We start from the raw sequence: 22,071 nt of genomic DNA on the forward strand, positions 1-22,071 counted from the left end.
GAGGTTTTTGTGAGGATGCTTCAAAGAGCCCACACACCTTTGATTCTAATGTTTCCTTCTATAATAAGTTACACGGTGCATGCAGCTACTTTGAAACTTTCTTTTGCAATCTGATTAAGCACTAAATTTACTGCCAAGCTATGGTTTGGGTAGGACCCTCCCTCTGGGATAACTCTGCTGCCAGCATGATAAGCCAGCCAAGGGGGAAAAAAGAAACAGCAGTCATTTATCTGCTTGATTAGGACTCGATACCAGCTGTCCCAACAGAACACCAGAAACAAATAAAGAGCCAGGCTTGATAAGGCTGTAAATACCAGCTCTAACTCATTTAGAAAGTTCGGCGCTCAGCTAAACGGCACCTGTAATTGCCAAGGACTTTATTTAAAAAGTGTAAATATCATAAAATGAAACATAAACTTTCTCTCTTATGCACTCACTGTGTGGCCCATATGGTGGGGACACTCGGACAGCTGACGGGACAGTAGTTTTCACTTTCTGGTGCGGAACTAGAACTGCACCTGCATGCTAAGCCATCCTCTCAATACCCGTACAAGCTTGTCTCTCGATGCGGCACAAGGGGGCAGACCAAGTGAAGACGTGCAGGGCTGTGACACAGACAGAGCGACCAAATGAAGAGCCACGGGGCAGTAAAGAAATGTAGGGAGGCCAGACAATATCATCTGGCCAGTGTAGGGCAGCTGCTGTTGACTTAAAGTCAAGGCACTAACTTGGAGTTTAAACGACAGGTGTAGGAGCTGAGGAAAGGGTTCAACGATGAAGAGCACTTGGAGCTCTTAGAGAGGACCTTGGTTCGATTCCCAGCACCCACTTTGTGGCTCACAACCATCCATACACCAGTTTCAGAGAATCCAGTGCCCTCTGCTGAGCACCATGGAAACCAGGCACACACATGAGACATACAATCTAACATTCAGGCAAGACATTTATAAACTAAAACTGTACTGTACCCCTCAATTCTCATCTTGCCCCGCTCCCACCGAGGTATAGAACCCTGGAAAAGTGAAGGCTGTCTATTTCTCGGTCGCTCACTTTCCAGGGCTGTCCACACGGACCTTTCCTTTGCTCTGCTCCAAGAGCCAGCTTTGGCTAGTTTCCAGCTTCAGACCAACAGAATCCAAACCTGGACTTCAGCATGACCTGCCAATGTGAGAAGCAAGAGGCTGTCCCTCGCCTCTGCTCCAGGGCTCTGCAGTCCCCTGCCTATGATGCCACAACGTATCTCCTCTCGTGTTCTAACCTAGGAGAGACTGGTCATCATGGGCTCCCTGTCCACAGAGCACTCTGAAAACAGATCCGTAGCCATCTGCGGAACTCTGAATGCAGACAGTTTCTCTTTTTTTCCATGTAGGACAAGTCAATTTTAAAGAAACAAACTAGCCTTCCGTCCCACTGGAAAGAAAAGGGGGTGGGAGCTTGGTACACCTGTCCTCCACCACGACACAGACTATGCACTATACACAGCTCGGTCCTGCGTGAGAAGGAGCTGGGGTAAACTCCAGGATGTCAAGGCCAGAGTGTCTCAACTATGTTTCACTGAAGTCACCTGGAAGCTATTATCAAAACGATGCTAGACCTGACACCCAAAGGATGCTAATCTGGGTGTCTAGGCCATTGTCTGGGCCCTGTTCTCAGCACTTCCTAGGTACCTAATGATGTGAGGCCAGAGTTGGGAACTTGGACCCGTAGTAAAACTACAAACGCAGGCGCCCGACCCAGACCTACAGAACATGAGCCTGGGACAGGATCCCAGTTCTTAAGCCCTGAGATGTTCCCAGGAGATAGTGGCTCAAATTCAGGACACAGTAAGAACAGCAATCTCCAATGAAGAGCACCCAGGTCATGCATATAGCAGAGGCCCCATGGGCTCTCTGTACAGTCTAGGAAGCTGGGTGGTAGCCACGGGCTTCAAAAACAGGTAGGCCTTCTGTTTAGCCTTTTCAGTGCTGAGAATCCAGCTCACGCCCTCAGGTATACACTCTGCCTCGCAGCCACATCCTTAGTCCTGAGCTTGGCTTTAAATAGCCAGCTTAGCAGGAGACTATGCCAGCAGTACGCTAGCCACACTAGCCTGGGTTTGAATCCTAACTGACCTTGGGAAAAATAACACATGAGGTGTCTACTTCCTCAATGGCCAAATGGGGTAGCGGTGATAATAACAGGCATTCTGCCGCTCAGGTCTCCCTCCCTGCCCTGGTGAGAGATCAATGAATAACCCAGAGAAAGCACTTTACCTTTGACCCAGTGCCCCAGAGCTCAATAAGCACAAGCTATTGTTATTAACTGTTGTTGTTGTTGCCTCCGACCCCTACACCAACCATCATATTGTCCTAGCTACCCTCTCAGAACTAAATATCCTCTTCACAGAAGCCAGAGAGGCCAAGGCCTCAGCAGAAGCTCACTTAAATAGATGGGTAGTCTGCTCTCACCCACAGGAGAAAACGATATCCCGTGGGGGATATCTGCAGCCCTCGGTTTCCACTGGGCACCAGAAAATGGCAGAGCGTCCAATAAATAATCAATGGATTGATTTCAGAAGACTCTAAGGCTGTCCTCTCAACCTTTCATACTTGAAATCGGATTAGAGATGGAACGGCAGGCAGGGACACAGGTCTGGGACCAATCCAGTAAAGCACAGATAACAATGATGCAGAAGACACCGACTCTTGGCCTACACAGGAAGTCTAGCCATGAGAACAGTGGTTCTCAACCTGTGGGTCTCGACCTTTCTGGGATCAAATGACCCCTTCATAGGGGACGCCTAAGACCATCGGAAAACACTGTCTTAAAATTTTAAATAATAATAATAATAATAGTTTGTAGCCCAAATGGACTGATTTCTGGGGGCTCTTTCCACTTAGCCCAACTGGGCACATTCATTATGATTCCTAACAGTGGCAAAATTACACTTACAAGGTAGCAACAAGAATAATATTATGACTGGGGGTCTGCACAACGTGAGGAACTGAACTAAAGGGTCACAGCGTCAGGAAGGTTGAGAGAGCCACTGAGTTAGAGCAAGGTGTGGTGCTTAGAAACCAGTATCTGGGGCTGGCTCAGCAAGTAAAGGCATTTGTCACCACCATGACAAACAGAGTTCCAAGTTCCATGCCCAGAGCTATACAGATATACAAAGACACTCACAGACATAGACACACACACTGAGAGACATAGACACACAGAGAGACATAGACACACACACACATGCATAGACATGCACACAGACATACACACACACACACACACACATCAAAACACACTGAATCAATGTAAAAAGAAACAGAAAATTTCAACAGTAACTGAAAACAGCACAGAAAGCAGCCATGAGCAAGGGATTTTTGTCTGTTTTACTCACAAATACCTCTCCAGTGAATGGACCTCCTAACTGAGAGAGCTACAGCTCATGGGCTTCAGTACGTCAAGTGAGAACGCCTCTCCAGCCCACTTGCACACAAGCATACCAGCTCCCGTCCACTCCTCTGTGGAGAGTGACTGTGCACCCCTCACACCCAAGCAAGCGCTAACACCAGACACTGAGTCTGGAGGCCAGGCACGGTGTGCACGCCCTCAGGAAATTGAAGCAGGAGCACTGGGCGCGTAGGCCAACCTGAGCTACATGACACACTGCCTTGACATTTAAAAAATAATAATTATTATTATTATTGTTGTTGTTAATAATTATTATTATTAATTTGTAGCTCAAAGGGACTGATTTCCGGGAACTCTTTCCACTTAGCTCAACTTGGCACATCCATATGAAATGAAAGGCCACCCTAGGGAATGGGTAAAAGGACACATTAAGAACCACAGAGGCCAATTTCAGAATGCCAGGAGGAAAACCAGGAACCCTCACACCCGTTCCACCACACTCTTCAATTCTGAACAAATCTTCCAGTCCTAATCTCTAGCCAACTTCATCTTGCAGGCAGAAAGGAGGAGCTCCAGCCCTGGCACCTCACACGTCTATGGGACAAGACACCCCATTCACACCCAGGATAAAGAGTGAAAGTGGGCAAGCTTTCCATCCCTCTTGCTTTGACTCCTGGAAGGAGGACCCGAGGGCTCTACGGAGCCCCTGTAGGCGAGGTGTAGGGTCAAAGTGCTTTGAAAAGCTCACATGAGATCTTGCAAGCTTAAGAACAAGAGGGAAGGCAAAACTCATTGCAGAGTCTCCCCCGCTCAGCTGTGCAAACAAATAAAAAGGTCCATTTTCTCCTGGATCCTCTCCTAGTTGTCCGTGACCACATGCATGAGCATGCACACACATGCGCATGCGCGGGCACATGCAAAAAACCATTTCACGTCTCCAGAGAAAAACAACCACAAAAGGTCTACACAGTTTGTTTTTGTTTCGTGTAGAGCTTTTTTCCCCCTAAATCACATCTGAGTTCGTGTTAAAACATCAACCTTTGGCCAAAATACTCTTAAAACAAAGCTTAATTGGTTTTCAAGTAGCTCTTCAGAGAACCCAGGGAAACAGCCTCTGTAGGACTCGGCCTTGATTACAGAACTACTCTTAGAGGCAATAATGACCCAGGTAGGAATATTGGAAGAAGTCCCTCCAGGGAGGCTGCAGAGATGCCTAACTGTGTGCACAACCACCTGCAAGCCATCCACAGGCGGCAGCTGTGCCTTTGCAATTAGGGTTCCTCCTTGCGAGTCAGCATGGGTCTTCCTCACCTTCTAACAGAGAAGGTGGAGGACTTCCTAAGAGCTAGGAAGGAAGACAAACTCCTGCATGAGAGACCAACCCTACAGATGGGAGGAACTACATGTAGCATTTGATCGCATGTAGATCCTTTATTGCTACCTCCTCAAATATGACACCTCCTCTCTACACAACAACCAACTTCTGTATATTACAAAGATGACACTCAGCAATCCGGGAGCAAGACCTCAACCTATAAAAGAATGGACACAAAGCGGCCTATACGCCACCCCTAAGTGCATCTGCTAGGGTAAGACAATACGCACAAACACAACAACCCTTCAAAGGATGTACAAAACCCACACTAGTCCTGCGTTTTAGCTAGGGTAAAGCTGAAAGCAACCAAGGACTCAACAACCCAGAGAATATATACTGCATGATTCCACTGACATGAAGCCAAGGAAAACAGACAAACAAAAACAGGCCAAAGGAATCCACTCTTGGAATTTCAGTTTCAGGCTGGGGAGAGAGAAAGAAGCCACACCACGAGAAGAGGGAGGAACAAGGGAGACCTCAGAGTATTTCATCAGAGGTCGGTAAACTCCAGCCCAGGGGCCAAATACAGCCAGTGTTTGTATTTATAAATAAAGTTTTATTGAAACACTATCATGCTTTTTCCTTCATCTCAAGATGCTCTCAAACCAAAGTAATGCTAAGTTAACCAGACTTCTCAAAAGCTTAAAATACGCACAAGCCCCACCTGCGCACCGACGTGAAGCCCCTCAAATGCTCACACATCTGTAAGTCCGTCCTCTTCCTTACTAACCGCCTGTGGACTGCACTGTGTTTCAGTGACACTTTCTAAAGGCCAGTGGTCTCGAGTGCAGCTCAGGGAACAAGTTCACACTTGGCATACAGGAGGGCTTGTGTTCCTTCACCAACATACACAGACACACACACACCCCCGCAGCCACAAATTTAAATAATTTATTATCATTACTAGTAATAACCACGTGGTGTATATTTTGAGCCCCTTTATTTTTTAGCCCAGGTATACGGTGTTTCTCAGCCAGTCTTGCTGTCCTTGTCTTTTTCAGAAACAAGGAGGGCTAGGAGACGGGATCAAAAGTATGGGAAGGTCCCATCTCTGCAGCTGACACTAGGGGAGGAGCAGTATGTCTATAGAGTTGCTCCGAGGCCATTCACACCCATAGTGAAGTTGGCTGAGTGCTGAGATGGGGTGGGGGTGGGGGGTGGGGGCAGGAGAGAGTAAACCTCATGTGACGCCCGCCCGGTGTCATACTACCAAGTTATTTTAGGACGGAGCTTAGGAGAGCACCAGGCTCAGCTCCTGCTGAAATACAGTATTTATTAAGGTTCGTCCAGCCTTAAGTTTCCAGGGAAGAAACTGTTGCCCCAACTGACATCACGGTGGATTTCAGCTTTGGGTGAGAGAAGGCAGAGAAGGCCAGGTGGGTTTTCTGGGCACCGGGAGGGGCCACCCTGCCTCTCCCCTCATCCCCCCCCCAGGCTGAAACGTCCAGAGAATTCTAAGAACAGTCTTACTCTGTCTGAGCTGCCTTTTCTTCTTCCCTCTGCTTCTTTTGTTTTGCTTTTGGCCATTTATCCTTTGATGATCACGCTAAAACTACAGCTAGCTGCCATTTGGCTTGGCCTTGTGCTGGTCCAGCAGACACTGAGGGAGAATGGACACTTTTGAAAGCATACTGCTGGTGCTCCAATAAAATGTCCCTCTGTTTGCCCACATGGGCATCAGGCCTTAGCAAATAGAAGCAGAGGAGAACAATACTACCTGTTCATGGAGGAACAGGGGTGGTTTCAGTCCTCCAAACAATAAGCTCTGTAATTTACTCCATCTTCCTCCTGAGAAAGGGCTTCACATGGCCCGCATCGTGCCAGGTGGTTTGGAGAAAGACGAACTGCGCCTCCAAACAAGGGGCACTTCAGCGCCGGGTGTAAAGATTCAACAGCTGGGCTGGTCTTGGGCTGGTCTCCCAGTGACATGGCCCCAGCCAGCCTTTCCACACCAAGATAAGGATCACTGTCCTATTCAGCCTCAACAATTCCCACACCCCAGGCAACAAGACTTCCCAGCCCTCCTGTGCTGGAGTCAGCCTCCTAGGCCCGGGGACACTGTGATTATCAGCGCATTCATCCAGAGTTGGGGTTTGGACTCGCTGTCTAACCAAGCCTTAAGTCTAAACTGTTTCTAAAAGCAAGACTTACTGAGCCTTAAAAGGAAACGGCCTCCAACAGGAAGTGTGCCAGAAAGAACTGGAGCTTCATGCTCTATACACACACACACACACACACACACACACACACACACCAGGTTTGAAAATATCTGAGCACGAAGGGGTAAAAGCCAGGAGATGGGTGCACACAGAAGTGCACACAGAAATTCGTGCCCTAAACTAAGCACAGCGCTAACATAGTTTTAAGCCCAGTTACTATAGCCTTGAAACAAATCAAAATGCCTAGGAACCAATCAGAGTTTTGAAAGACCTGCTGACTCGTCCCACTCACCTGGGGCAGATGGCCATTTGAATGGCCAATCTGGAATGGCAAAGCTAAGAAGATACAATCTGGTAGGTGGATAGCAGAAGTTCCAGTAGACCACACATGTGCACACACTCCCATCTACACACATGTATTTGCGTGTACCCTGAACACACGTGTACATACATGCTACTCAATCATGTCTACTTGCACATATGTGCAGATGCACACGTGCCTACACTCCCCTTCACGTAGGCACATGCAAACACATGTAGCCTTCAAAAGCTTCCTACCAAAGACCAAGCCAATAGCAACTTGGAGGAGCCGAGGGCAGACTTCCACACCACAGCCAAGGCTCTCAAAAGCCTCCTTGCCAGGAGTTAGCACAGAACAGTCAAATATGGGGGACACCATGAGACACACCCTCATGGCAAAGCCAGGCCGGCAGACGAGAGTGCATTAGTCTCCCCGCTGCTCTCCGCTGCTCTCCACTGCTCTCCGCTGCTCTCCGCTGGCTTCTGCTCAGCCCACATCTATATTAGTCTGTGATTTGTTTAGCCTTTGGATTTAGAAGAATGAAAGCGGCATCACGAGCACAGGAAACAAGAAACACATCAGAAGCTGGGATCTGCCGCCTTCCCCGCCAAGGCTTCCAGTGTCCCATGTCAAGAGGCCCAAGAGAAACCAACGTTTCAGGGTGATCTGGTCAGGAGTGGTGTTCTTAGCACCGCTCACTGCTCACTGCTCACCATTCACCATGATACTGGTCCACGGGAAGCAGCTCTCCCTGGCTCTCACCTGCCCAACTCCCTCTCTTGCCCTTTCCCTTCACATTCCATTAACCCCTGTCACTTTCAACTCAAGGTCCTTCCTTCAGCAAAAGGCAGTAACCATAACCAACCTGGGGTCTGCGCACCCATGATGCCTGATCGAGATAGTCTTAAGCAACACAGATTCATCTCTCTTTTGCAAATCTTTAAATCATTTTAGGAACGTTTCTTCTGTTCTTCTTCACTTCCCACCCTCCCTCAATAATTCAAACCATCACCACCACCACCACCACCACCACCGCTGCCGTCATCACATCTCTATAATGATGGTACCACCATCATTATCATCAATACCATCTCATCACCACCACCATCATCATCACCATCATCATTAATATCATCACCCTCATCATTAGCATCATCGTTAGCATCATCATCATCAACATCAACTGGGTTGGGGGTGGGGGGCAGAGAATAAAAAGACACAAGAGACCTATGCACATTGGTAATTCAAGCTTCAGAATCTCTTGGCCTCCTACCTGAATTGCAATCTGGTGTTCAATCGTTTTGTACGCAGAGTAATGAGTGCTGCCGGATTGAAAATGGAGCTGTAGGAAGAAACCAAATCAAAGCGTTCTGCTCATGTCACAAACTACAAGAAAGCATGTTAAGCAGTTCATGAATAGCAGACAAACCTCCCTAGACCGAAGTGCAGCCTTGGCATTCAATCAAGACCTGCGGACCTTCATCATTACAGATAAGATGATCACACAAATCTAAACTGTTGCTTGTTTTGTTTTGTTTTGTTTTTTTTCCTTTTGGTTGTTTGTTTTGTTTTGTTTTAAACATCCATTCAGTAAGCGAAGGGGAGGCAGAGGGGCAGGAACAAGAATCAGTGACCAGGGAAGCAGAGACTGAAGCCCATAAAGACACAAAGGAAGCCATTGGGTGCTGAGCAGCAGGCTGGAGAAACTTAACAGGGTGTTGCAAAAGTCAACAGTAGGCGACACATAGGCGGGAGAGTGAAGGCAGAGAGGGCTGTGAGGAGCCACTAGCAGGGATCAAGTAGAAGCCCCGCCCCCTACATCTCTAACAACTGAATCCTGGCTCTCAGACACAAATCTATTTCTGGGAAAACAAATGTGTCCACGGAATTCAGGGGCCACCCAGTACCTTATGCATTCTTTCACCATGACTAAGCCGTCAGATCCTAAGACATCTCCACAACCTACATAATCTACACTTCCCCCACAAAGCGAGCCAAGCATTGTTCAACAGCCCCAGGTAGGTGAAGGACCGCCTCTCAGTAACTCTCTGAGAGTTATTATTTCTAGGGCCAACACGTTCACCTGGGTCTTTCCCTCTGCAGCCACACACACCTCCCCTGTGAACAACTCCCACACAAATACCAAGACTCCTCCTCAAATCCTCCTCCTCCTAAATGATACAAGTTAACCTTAGGATGCTACCCATTGGAAAAACAAGCTCCATGGATTGAGACATCTTATAAATGGCATGGGGGGGGGGGGGGGAGGGTCTCAGCATTACCATACACTAACAGATGACGTAGGTCAGATGACCAAGAGATATCCCTTCCTACACTACCCCAGCAGCAGGCAATTCAGGGGTACCTTCTCCAAACACTTGGATGAACATCTATCTACCTTATCATCTCCATCAGCACAAACTATAACCACGACTGTTTCAGAATTAAGTTACCAGAGCCCTTCTGAGTTTCAAGAGCCTTTGGGATTGCAGGAGAGTTTTAAACTCAATTAATGTCATTTTATTCCCTGGAAAGAAAGTCATTCAATAGGATCTGTTTGCTCTCTTGAAAAGGGAAATTATGCCCATAAACTCTGAACTAGAACGTAACACTGTAACAGCACAGTCTAAACCCACAAGAGGATCACAACGCCCCCCCCCAAAAAAAAACCCTAAAAACTATGTATATTTTATGTAACAAAGCACATTCATCAAAATTAAAAGAAGACAAACTAAAGTTGGGCAGAAATAATAATAATCTCTACACAGGTCAAAGCAGAACAGTACACGCACTCCCCTCTTACAAGTTAATATGGACAAAGTAAACTGATACTGTCTCCATGCACTGGGCCCCCACACATCCAAAAAGCCAAAGTGATTGGCTGAAAAAGAAAGATGTGTCTGAACCCTTTGTCCCCACCCCCACCCCCTACTCACCCACCCACCCCAGTCGGGATTTCACTCATTACTGTGACAATTTTCCATCATGTTAAAACAACTTTTGTGTAGTGGACAGGTCTCTTTGCGAGTTTGGAATTCCTGGCGAGAGAACAGCTCTTGTCTAAGAGGGGGTTCTCTCTCCTCAGCAGAGCAGGCAACAGTAACAACTTGGTCCTTCCTTTCAACGGTTTTATTCTCTTCTTTTCCAATTGCCCAATTCAGAGCTTAATGGAAACTTGTCCAAGCCTCTCTTCCCACAAACCCTGCGGAGCCCCAGGCAATCTGTACTCAGGGAAACCACAGGAATCTTATATTGTCAATTAAAATTGAATGGACACCTGATAACTGCGGATATGCCGTGGAAAATAATTTCATTTTAGTCATCGTCTTATGAATAAATTAATGAAACTGTGGCTATGCCAAATGCAATTTTCACTTGTCCAGCTCTGTTCTTAATGCTTGCATTCATCGCCTTCCCATACAGCACCAATGAGCCTGCAATGAATGCTGCAATTAAGATAGTAAAGCTGTATATACACACACGCATAGACAGAAGTTTCTAAAGACACTAGGAGGGAGACCTGCATCAAGGACCAAGTCAATTTACCTCCAGTTATACATGCCTGCACAGAGAGATACCCATGTATGCATACATACACCCTCACACCATTTTAACACCTCCAAACAATGTAACTTCCTTAGGGTATACAGCAACACAGAAAGCCTCTTACCCACTCACAGCCCCAGCCTGTGCAAAAGGCTCCCTCAGAATCTAAATAAGATCTCTCCCAGCAACCAACCACTGTGCTATGGAGACTTTGGAGCCTGCAGTACCTCCAGCAACAGAAATACCAACTGCTCCTGTTTCTCTTTAGGGTTTCTCCCTCCTTTTCTCTCTAAAACCCTTTTCTAAAACACATGCTTTAGCAGCTTTTTTGCCTTCCCTATAAAACATGAAATCGCCTTCTTGTTTACTGTCCAGCTTCTTAAGGATAAAATACAGATGTTCAATACAAACTTGGCACTCCAAACTGTACTAGTCTCTTGTTAGCCTGCCTCTGCCTCCCACCCCTACTAAGAGGACAGAGAAAACAAAACATGCTTAGGCCTGTGTTTTGAAAGGGTGTGTAGAGACAAGAGTCCAGGACAAAACGGCTTATTTATTTGTCTGAACTTAAAAAGCTGGTGCTCTATGTTTAACAAACATCTCTGCACAGGTCACCTGGAAGGCTCCAAGTCACCTCCTCATCACATCACTGTGGCTTCTCTAAGTGGGTGGACCTTATGTCTGGAACAATGGCCTCTCCTCTTGGAGAGCCCAGGGAGCCAACAGATTCCAGGGTCCTCTGTTCATTTCTTTCCTCCAAGGAAGCCCCACAAAATGACACCTTCCCGTGCTAGGGAAGCATCCCAGCACCCCTCTTTATTAGAGCACCCAAACAACCAGGCCCCCACTTGTCCAGAAGACTCAGGAAGACTTGGCAGTCTTAGGCGTAGGCTTGCAACACTCTGACTAAGTGCTTCCCTTGTTACCCTATCGCCTCTCCTCTGCCTTTATATCCAATCATGACCACTGACTCTAAAGTCGATGCTGCAGATACTGGAAATCAGAGATACCGACGCACAGAAGGGGAAACAGCCTTTGTCAACCACAGGGCTCTCATGCTCCAAGCCACAGACCAAACAACAGACTCCCAAATGGGAAGAAGAGTAGCCACTCTGCCAGTTCACTTCACTAAAGGAATGAGGTGGGGCCTGTACTTATTTTTTCAGTCTTATGAATCACCTGGCTTTCTCGTATCTACCTGATTGCACACATGTGAGCGCGCGCGCACACACACATACATACATACATACATACATACATACACACACATGCACACACACTCATACACATATATCAGATCCATTTCCTAAGTGACTTGGCTTCTCTTGGGTCTTGGCCTGATTTCCTTCTGTCCTCTTACTTCAATTCTAATTTCCGCATCACTACAACTGAATGGTTTTTTTTCCTCCAAGTATATCTGAGACCCTGTCTTAGGTCCTCATTCCTTTAGGGTAACTGAGGCTGCAAAAACAGATCATTTCCATGCCACACAAATGCACCCTACCCTATCACAGCCCCAGTCCCATATGGACAGCCTTTTCCATTCAGCGGGAAACAGACTCTTGCCCAGGATTTGGGCTTACTTCCACCTGCTGATACTGCCCTGCTGAAGAAGTGCCAGATACGCCTCCAACTTCAGGAGGAGGTCCAAACCGGGATACCTAGTAGAATCCTGGGTTTACAATCCCTGGGAAGATCCGGACTGAGAAGCTTTGCAGCATTCCTAAAACCACTGTCTAACAAAGGCATTGCCTCTTGGCTTCCTCGTATTCCACCAGAAAAGCACACGCCACAGAAGGGATGCCCCCAGACTGGAGAGCAGCACCGCTCAGTGTCTCACAGTTCCATCTAATGTCTATTCACCCTCATTAATTTCTTTCTCTCTCTCTCTCTCTTTTTCTTTTCTTTTCCTTTTCGTCAACCTGAAACCATGAGCTATGAGTCAAAGCTGGATCGTTAGCTTTTACAGCTTGCACACACATCCACCTACTCACATTGTGGGAAAGAAGTATTGACGTGCAACTTTGCCTGAGACCAGAATCCTCTAAAAAGAAGAAAGGGGAGGGGTCGGGAGAATCGCTCCAAGAAAGTTTTCTCTGCATCTCTACTGGGGGATGCCCCCTTCATTTTTTTTTTCCCCTGCTTGAGCTACAATCCCTGGCAGACAGAGGCTGGGGTTGAGCTCGGTGCCGATGGCTGTAGCTTTCCCTGGGTTGGTTTTTGAGGAAGAGATGAGCTGGTGTTCTTTAAACATCAAAACATAATTAAAGTTCTTCGTCTGGGAGTGAAGCTAAAGCCCGTTTCTAGCACACGGGGGCCACGTGGGCTGAAGTGCTGAGGCATGTTCTTAACGCAGCAGTTTTCATTAACACTTGCTACAGAACACCCTCGGAACGATGTGCAGTCATTACTCCACTTAGCAGTCCCACAGTTACAACTCATAACGAATTCATTTGCATTAATGTGGACTTCACGTGTCCTTCCCTGGGTATGCCATTGAGATTCCTCCATAAGACTGACGTGACAATAACACAGTGCCTCTTATTTCACTTTCTAAAACAAACAAACCCACCCCCAAAACCTGCGCGGGTCCTCCCCGCAATTTTTTCAGCATTTTTACTAATATATTCAGTGCATCATAATTGGCCCAGCACGGGGGAACCTAGTTATCTTCTCAGTAAATATTTATAGCATCACTCTTTCCCATTCATTGTGCATTTTCTTAGAGGATCTCACTGTAGCCTACATCTGCGATTCATTGACTTTACAATTTACCACATGTTGGGATGGGAGAGGTCTGAGCTCCATTTGAATCACTACACAAATATGCAAGTGATTTATCGGGTTTTAAACTGGAGACTGCAAGAGAGGGACTCCGCTTTCCTGACTATTACTTCTTCTGGCAGACCATGAACAATTACAGTTCGTACTAATTAAGCTCTGTAAATGTGCCGGGCCCTGCTAATGCCTAGCAGGCTTCACATTTATTTTCATGATGCCAAACTTTGGCAGGCCACTGTTAACTCCTTCAGAGCTGATATTTATTACTAATAGCCGTGTCGTCCCCCCCCCACACACACACACACACTGCAGCCTGAACTGTCTGGGGCCACTTCATCTAACAGGCTGAATTACCCACACAAAATCAGATGTGCCTAAGGAAGAAAAAACCGTGTCCTGGGAAAAGTGAAGAACACCGTGCCTGATAACCCCTTCAAAGATCCCATAGCCCAGTCTTTGTAATGAGCTGTTAAGGGATTCACATATCCCTAAGGGCTAGTAAGTTTCTGCATTCCATTGATTAGAAAATAAAACCTTTCAGCCAGGGTCTTTAAGTTTGGGTTGGGTTGGAGGAAAAGTATTTGCCTAGAAATGGTAGAGCAACAGTCCTCTCACTTCTCACCCCCAACACACACACACACACACACAGAGAGAGAGAGAGAGAGAGAGAGAGAGAGAGAGAGAGGCGGCAGCAGCAGCAGCAGCAGCAGCAGCACCAACAGCCCAATGTGGCCCACTTTGCCAAATGTTCACCAAAACAAACCACTCTTTAAAACTAAGTAAGTTAAAACCTCTCTCTTTCTCACGGCTGGGTCTGGACCTCAGATATCGCTCCAGCCAGACTCAAAACCTCCAGATGCTCAGCGAGAAACTGATAGGAAACATATTGGTTGCCGGATAGAGAACGCTGTGTGTAAAGTCAGAAACTGCAGCAGTCTCTAGCTCCAAAGCAAAGCTGTACAGGTTTAAGGGTCCCTCTTGCTGTCCTCCTGTCCTTCCTGAGAAGTCATTCCTGGTGGAGGGGAACCTCCTCTAATACTTTCAAACATTTCTTCCGCACCTCTGGCTGGATACAACTGTCACAGGTCAGTGTGCGCCGTGCACCCCCTCCCCAGTGCAGCTCACCCCACTCCAGCCCCAATGTGGCTACCTCACCAAGAGCCTGGTTTTTGTTTTGCTTTGCTGCTTGCCCATTAAATTCTCTTCCTTCACTGTACCTCGCCTCTCCTTAAGCCTTCACATTAACTACAGCACTGTAGACGGTTCTTCCTCTGGCTCAGTGGAACATCTTTTAAATTAAAGTACATTCTCCCATATCAGGTTTCTTTAAGTATTGTGGGAAATATGCACAATATAGGCAAAGTGGTCTCAAGGAAAAGAGAGGGGGGGATTAGGAAAGGAAAGGCGGGGGTTGGGGGGAACCAGAAGAAAAGGAAAAAGATGCAAACACCCCAAGCAATTTTGCTTTTGAAAGGGGCATTAGAGTGGAGCCCCCTGAATCCCCATCCCTCAGAGTTCTCTTTATAAATGTGTATAACAATAGCCTAGAGGAATGAGCAGGTCCGCTGCCAAGAGAAGGGGATGCCTGTCTCAGTCAACTGGGACTGCAGAGGTGTAGGGCAGAGGAGTGGGGGGGGGGGAGAGACAGCTTTTGCGACTCACACCTCAACCCCCATCTCATTGCTTATAATTAGTGAGAGAAATCTGAGCCACTGCCAATGTCTGCGGACCTTGAATATCATAAGGGTAACGTGGCGTCAAATATCTTAACATTCATAAGTGTTTTGGGCTGCAAATAAAGCCCGTGGATTTATTACTCCGGGAGCTTGCCAGCAAAGGACTAGGGCACATTTCTTTCAGCAGGCCTGTTGAGGTGTAAGTTTGTCTTTGGTTGTAAAATTAACCATTTCCTTCACAAACATGCTCAATTCTAAATCTGAGTTGAAGATTTACTTACAGGGTTGCCAATATCTACTTCCTGAATAAACTTATACACACACACACTCCAAAACAAAACCGGGGAGAATCTCGGTCAGTCCTCCTTTTCAAAATGTTGAAATGTGTCGGCAACGTTATACATGTGGTCAAAAATATCACCAAATTCTCCTCCCACCGAGACTAAAAGGCTAACACCCACCTCCTTGAAAGCTTACTTACTTGGCAAGTCTGAGATTATTTTTTTTTAAGGGAGTAAATCACCCCTGTCTGGTCTCCTCCCTGCCCCCAAAACAATGTCATCTACTTCCTGTACAGGAGAAAGCATCTGCTAAATTCAGGTTGTCGCATACTTAACTGCCAATAAACCAACTTCCACATAACTTCCAGACAGCTGGGGGAAAGGTCCTCGGGAGTTTTTAGTCACGGTCCTAAACACGCATCCACACAAAAATTTGCAGCTGTCCTTTCTCTGCAGTGCATTTGAGTGTGATTCGGGAGTCCCTGTTGAGTAACATCCCACAAGATCTGCGGAAGCCTTCTCCTCTGCCCACTGTGCCCGTGTGAGGGAGGCCTGGGCACTTTCTATGTGTACCTGAGCACCTTGTGGGACGTGGGAAGGTGCTCAGAGCTTGAAAAGACTTCTACCCTAATCTTGAAAAGCACAGTCTCTGGTGTAAGCCTTGAATGTCAGTTCTCTAAGCACTTTCTCTAAAGTACTCCCCACCCCCCTTTTTAATGTCATGTAGAATTGCAGCTCTCCTTTGCCACTAACAGAGAGCAGAATTCTTGGGGTTACTCCGGAAACCTTCCTGTAACTTTTCCACAGTTTGCTAAGGAACAGAAAGTTAGCCAACGGCCAGCAGCAATTCCAAGGCAATCCCTCTCAGAAAAAGGAAAACTCGGGTGGAAAACCCCAAACAAGAACCAACATGGCTGTTCTCAAAATCTTTTAGACATCTAAGGTAGAACACAGCTGTCAAAGCTGGCATCCCCAAAGCAGGAGCTAAGTCCCCCAGACTGATTCTCCTAGATGAGCCTTTTAGACTCCCAAATGCTACATTTGTTTCTAGGTCCTCAGGAAGCCATAACATCCACAAACGGCAAAGCACTAGTATATTAAATTTATAATCATTAAAATATGACTTACTGGCTGAAGGCTGAGCCCAGACATTAAACCCTAACTTATGAAGATTAGCACAGAAGACTTGCTGCGGAGATTAAAATCTAAACATGTCTGCCATAAATATTTCTGAAGGAGAGGAAAACAATTAGCATAAATACTAACGAAGGCTGGGAGCACCTGTTCTTCTTCAAGGCGATAAGCATTTTATTGTTCTCTATTTAAAATGTAATGACCTGTGTAATTACTGTAATATTACATTGTTATAGAGGGGCTTGGAATGTCACACTTTGAAGTGTTGTCAAAACAATCAGGGGTGAGGTGGAGGGGGGGGAAGACAACAGGGAAGGTCCAACATTAACCCTTCACACACCAGGCTCTCAATCTTTTGTGTCAGGAAGGATTATGTTGTTTGAGTGAGGCGAAAACATCCATTTTTTTTTCTGGGCAAGCCCAAAAAAAAAAAAAAAAAAAAAGAAGTTGCCGGGTTAAATAAAACCTCCTCGATGAATAGGCTCCCTCTTGGTTTCCTGCTCCATTCCAAGTTCAGAAATGAATTCAAGATGCTGCTCACTTATCTGCTCAACCTAGGTAGCAAACAGCTCCATTGGAAAACAAGCAACCTTGGGTGGATGAAGCTGTAGAAAGCACCCTTAAAACGAACTCTCTCACACGTATCACATCGCAGTGCCTACCACTGCAGCCCTGTGTCTTCTTGCAGGCTAGATTGGGGTGGGGAGGATAAAAGTAAAACTACCCCTCCTGTCAACTTCAGTACTGTTACCGTATTCTCTGGAACACAAACATGAGCAAAGCCCTAATATTGGCACTTCCAACCTTTCCACATCTGCTCAACTAGACTTCTTCTCCTTAATGTATGTTTCTATCTGAATGTATCCTCTTCATAAGCCATTTCTATTAATGTATCAAAGATTATAAATTAATGTTCTGAGGAAATCTATGTCCTTCTAAAGTAAAAATCATTGCTAGCAAGCTTTTACAGCTTCTTCAGCAATTAAGATTGTTCTAGAGATGATGTGTTATTCATCAAAAGCCAGTTTTCATGATAACTCTTAATTCTTTACATTCTTAAGCAGAAAAGCAGATACCAGGATTTTGGAAAGTCTTAGCCAGTCCTGTTCATAAGTAACAGAAAACAGCAAAAAGCACCCCAGCCAGCAGGAACAGAAGAGAATGAATGAGCTTACCCCTAATTTGTCTTTACAACTCACAGTCAAAACCAGACCCTATGAAGCCCTGAGAATTTCAGACCTGGGACCGCTGGTAGGTTCCACCCCGGGCTGTAAGGAATCTGGAATTGCAAGCTGGCCCTAGTGTCCAAAGGCATCTAGAGGGACATACACCCGCCTCTCAGCTCCTTGCCAAGGCTTCCCTCAGCAGCCTAAATAAAGAACCTCAATTTCGGAGCACATACTGCTTAACCAGGTAAGGGAAAGAAAGGAGTAAGAGGAGGCAGCGTGCACAAAGATGTCTGCTGATGTTTGACACGCAAATACTAACATAACAGCCTACTGGGTTTCAGAAATGCATTCTCAGAGTCAAACTGATGTCACAGCACAGGGCCACCCGCTAGGTCCACAATTAAAATAACTAGACGCTGTCTCTTTCTACAAAGCCCACAAAGGGGGCCTTAGGTTGGGAACCTTCCTTGTCTCACCGGGAAATCATTTATTTGCCTTAAACAATTTCCCTGTTTCCTAATTACAGCACAACATAACTGTGTGAGTTTGGATTTGTGGTGTGGCAAGATCGCCAGCGGTCACGGACATGCAGTTTGAAAAGGGTCAAGAAAGCCAACAAGCCTGCCATCAAAGCTCAATATTCAGTTGGCCTTTCGGGTGGCTAAGTGGATTTTAAAATAAAGCGAAGGAGGTCTGCGTTCTAAAAGGAAGGGGCGGAGGGGAAGAGGGGACTCCCAGGATTACTTTGGAATGTTGCTGGGTCCAGTTTGCTAACACGGCCGGCCGATTCGTTAAGATCCCACCAGCTACCAAGAAAAACACCAGGCGCTGCTTCGGAGGCTGCTAGCAGCCTCAGGAAAGCACGGGCCCTACTGGACGAGGTCGGCTCTGTCCCGGCTTCCACGGAAGGGCCCTACTGGACGAGGTCGGCTCTGTCCCGGCTTCCACGGAAGGCACGGGCGCTGGGGAGGGGGTGTGATTGTTTCTTTCCTAAGCATTAAAAAAAAAAAAAAAAAAAATACCAGTCTAGCGTGCTTTTGCCATTCTACCAGAGCCCGGGGGGCAGGGGGAAACAAGTCAAACCTGATAGTTAATATTTTAATGCTTAAAAACACTTGTAGATCTGACTGATCCAAGCCCAGCACTGCTCAATAGTGAGCATATTATTTCAGACAGCCACCTTGAATAAGCGAAAAAAGAAAAACAAAACTAGTGTGTGTAAACACGAGTTAGGGACCACGGCCAGAGGTGCAAAGTGACAACCCCGGGAAGCCGGGTACTAACGAGCCTTGTGTGTCTAGAGCTTCGCAATCCAGGCTTTTTAGAGGGGAAAGGGAGGAGGTAGGGGGGACAGTGTGAGGGAAGAGGGCAGAGGCCCCGGGGGAGGGGACGAGCAGGAACGAATGTCTGCGGTGAGTGCCGGAGGTGCGCCGCGGGGAGCGCCCGGGGAGCCTGGCACCCCCCCTGCCCTGGACTCCCCAAAGTTGGGTGGCCGATCCCCAGAAAGGGAGGCATCCCCAAACCTCCTACACCTCCTTGAAAGCGCTCATCCTAGCCTCTGTCTCCGCCCCAGGGGCCCACAGTGAGCTGGTCAGGGTAAAGAAGGCCTCCGCACCCCATCCGAAAGCACCGAATTTTCCTTGACACAAAAGTCCACTCAACAGGCCATCCCGACTACACACAAATCCAGAAGCCCAGCCACACAGGCCTCCCCACCACGCACGGCTCGCAGCTAGCAGCATGGGGCACCCAAGCCCTGCCGGGTCTGCAGAGAAAAAGCACGCCCAGGGCCCCCGGGCTTGCGAGGGGACCAAGCCTGGCAAGTGTGACCTTCCCTTGGAAGAAGGGGCCAAGAGGCCCTCGAGCCTGCGATCGCCACTAGAAAGCTAAAATGACTGGCTGGGGCCAGAGCCGGGCGCTTCCGCAGGGCCGAGACTGCTCGCTCAGCACCGCGGCTCCTGGAGCCAAAGGCACCGGGAACCCGCGCGGCCCAGCCGGGCCTCCCAGCCAGCAGCTAAGGGGTTAACCTGGGGAAAGCCCAAGACGCACAGAAGTGGGAAGGAAGAGAGGGAGAAGAAAGAGCCACACAGTCCTCTTCCCAGGGACAAGAAACAAACACCACCAGCAAGAGGGGGGGAGGGGGAAATCAGAGCTCAAAAAAAAAAAATGAAAAAAGGAGAAAGAAAAATTAAAAGTTCAGATTGGCACCCCAACAGAGCCCTGTCTGAGGGAAAAAAACAAAAAGGCTCCCCGAATCGTGAGGCAAGCACAAGAAAAGCCAGAACATGGCGAAGCGCAAACAAACCCAGTCCACAAAAGGCAGAGAAAAAGTTTGGAGAGTTCGGGCCGCGAGGGGGGGAGGGGAGGGGGGAGGGGCGGGGCGGGGGAGGGGCAGGGCATGCGGGGCCGGCAGGCGGGCAGGGCGGGGAGCGCGGTGGCACTTACGGTTCGGGCGGTGGGCGAGAGCGATCCGTTGGGGAGGTAGGGGCTCGTCAGGTCGGGGATCATGATGAAGGGGTAGCCGGGATACGGTGGCCCCTTAAAGAGCCCTCCATCTTGCCTCTTGGCCGCTAACATGGCGGGGCGGCGGAGGGGACGGCGGCGGCCGCGCGGCGCGGGAGAGAGCGGGAGAAACTTTTTAGCAAGTGTCCCCCCGAGGGCCCGCGCGCGTCCCCGGGGCCCGGCCGGCGCGGGAACTCGGGTAGGGTGGGTGGGGAGTGGGGCGAGGGCACCCGCCAGGCCGACCCCGGGGAGGGGGGACGCAATCGCGCGGTTTTGGGGGCGCGCGGGGCGCACTCACCTTCTTCCAAACTTTCCCGGGATTTATCTCGGAAACTTTCGGAGCGAGGCGGAGGCCGTCTTTCCGCCTTCCCGGAGGGGCGAGGTGGGGAGGGCGAGGGGCGATAGCCGCGCCGAGGGGGTGCGGGGAGGGAGGGTCGGCGGAGAAAGGGGTGCAGAAAAACACGGTTACAAGTTTACGCAGCCAGCAGCCCGGGCCACCGTCCGCGCCGCCCGCAAGCCCGACCCGCTTCGCCTCGCCTTCCAGCCCGGCTCTCCCGGCCCGGGAACCGGCTGGAGCCACCCGCCAGCCCGAGGGGCTCTTCCTACCTCGGAATCGGAGGAGCTGTTTTGATTCGTCTCTGATTCATTGACCAGCGAGGACTTGACATCGGCTAAATCCCTTTCCGCCGAGGAGTTTTCCGAGTTCTTCTCCTCCTGCTCGCCTTCGTCTTTGAAGGAGATCAGCTCGTCGTTAGCGCCTAGGTCATCTCCTCCACCGCCGTTCAGCTGCGGCATTTTTCACCCACCAGCAGCAATTTTGGAAGAAAAATGAAGGAGGAAGAAAAGCAAAAAAAAAAAAAAAAAAAAAGTTTTGCGAGTCCCCCCCCAAAAAAAAATACTGCAAGAAAAAGATGAGTCCAAGGTTAACTTTTTTTCCTGCTTTGGGGTCTTTCTCTCCTGGGGAGGGGAAAAGAGGGAGGAGGGGAGGGGAAGGGGGGAGATCTTCTGCACGCGTGAGTTTGGGTTTCTTTTTTTCTCTCGTTCCCAAGGATCCGATCAATGTGCAAAAAAAAAAAAAATAATAAATAAAAAAGGGGGTAAAAAAAAAAACAAACAACAACAACAACAAGAAGTCAGATATAAGAGCAAAGGGGGGGGAAGCCGAAGACACCGAAGGATCTCGTGCCGCTCGGATTTGAGTGAGTTGAAGTTAGACTGAGCTTTTCAGTTCAAAGGCGGCGCTGATTGACAGATAGAAAAAGGGGGATCGAAATCCGGAGGAACGGAGTAGTCTGGGAGCGGAGATTATTGACAGGGCGAGAGGAACACACTCGCCTTAATGAGATGCCAGGGGGCGGGGCCTCCCCGGTGACGTGTGCATAAATAAACAGCCGGGGTGGGCGGGGCGGGGGCGGCCAACAATGATCCTTTGGGCGCCGGGAGAGGGAGCGGGGCGGGCCGGGGCCGCGGGAGGCGCGCGGGGTGCGGCCTGTGCGCAGCGTGCGAGCCGGGCGCCCGGACGGTGCGGGCCTCGCTCCTGGAGGGGGCGGGTTCCGAAAGACAATGCGGACCGGGGGGGGGGGGGGAGGGAAGGAGGTGGCAACCCAGTCCGGAATCTGAGCCGGGGAAGGCGGAAGGAAAGCCCACTTGGGGGGCGGGGATGGGGAGAGGCCCAGAAAAAGTGTTAGCCAGAAGTCCTGAAGATGGGGTCTAGGAGGGGAGGACTATGGGACACAAGGATGGGGTGCTCAGTGGTTAAG

General features: G+C 48.5%; 1 protein-coding gene across 42 annotated transcripts in view; it reads right to left on the minus strand.

The window, feature by feature from the left end:
* Tcf7l2 (transcription factor 7 like 2) overlaps window positions 1–21,639 on the minus strand; it is a 191,484-nt gene extending 169,845 nt beyond the window's left edge. For 22 of the 42 annotated variants that reach the window (XM_085833879.1, XM_085833877.1, XM_085833875.1 and 19 more), the window contains exons 1-4: window positions 20,918–21,639; window positions 20,610–20,676; window positions 20,255–20,379; window positions 8,496–8,564 (exon numbers count right to left, since the gene is read on the minus strand). In XM_085833879.1, the coding sequence (XP_085690005.1) occupies window positions 8,496–8,564; window positions 20,255–20,379; window positions 20,610–20,676; window positions 20,918–21,106 (450 nt within the window). In that variant the 5' untranslated portion in view covers window positions 21,107–21,639. The remainder of the gene's footprint in view (window positions 1–8,495; window positions 8,565–20,254; window positions 20,380–20,609; window positions 20,677–20,917) is intronic. The other 20 variants (XM_029472495.2, XM_021151313.3, XM_085833878.1 and 17 more) reach the window with 1 other exon arrangement.
* Between the last annotated feature and the right edge of the window lie 432 nt (window positions 21,640–22,071).

This window comes from Mus caroli, unplaced genomic scaffold (assembly GCF_978045245.1).
Source record: "Mus caroli unplaced genomic scaffold, Mus_caroli_1 scaffold_20, whole genome shotgun sequence".
In the NCBI taxonomy this organism is placed as follows: Eukaryota; Metazoa; Chordata; class Mammalia; order Rodentia; family Muridae; genus Mus; species Mus caroli.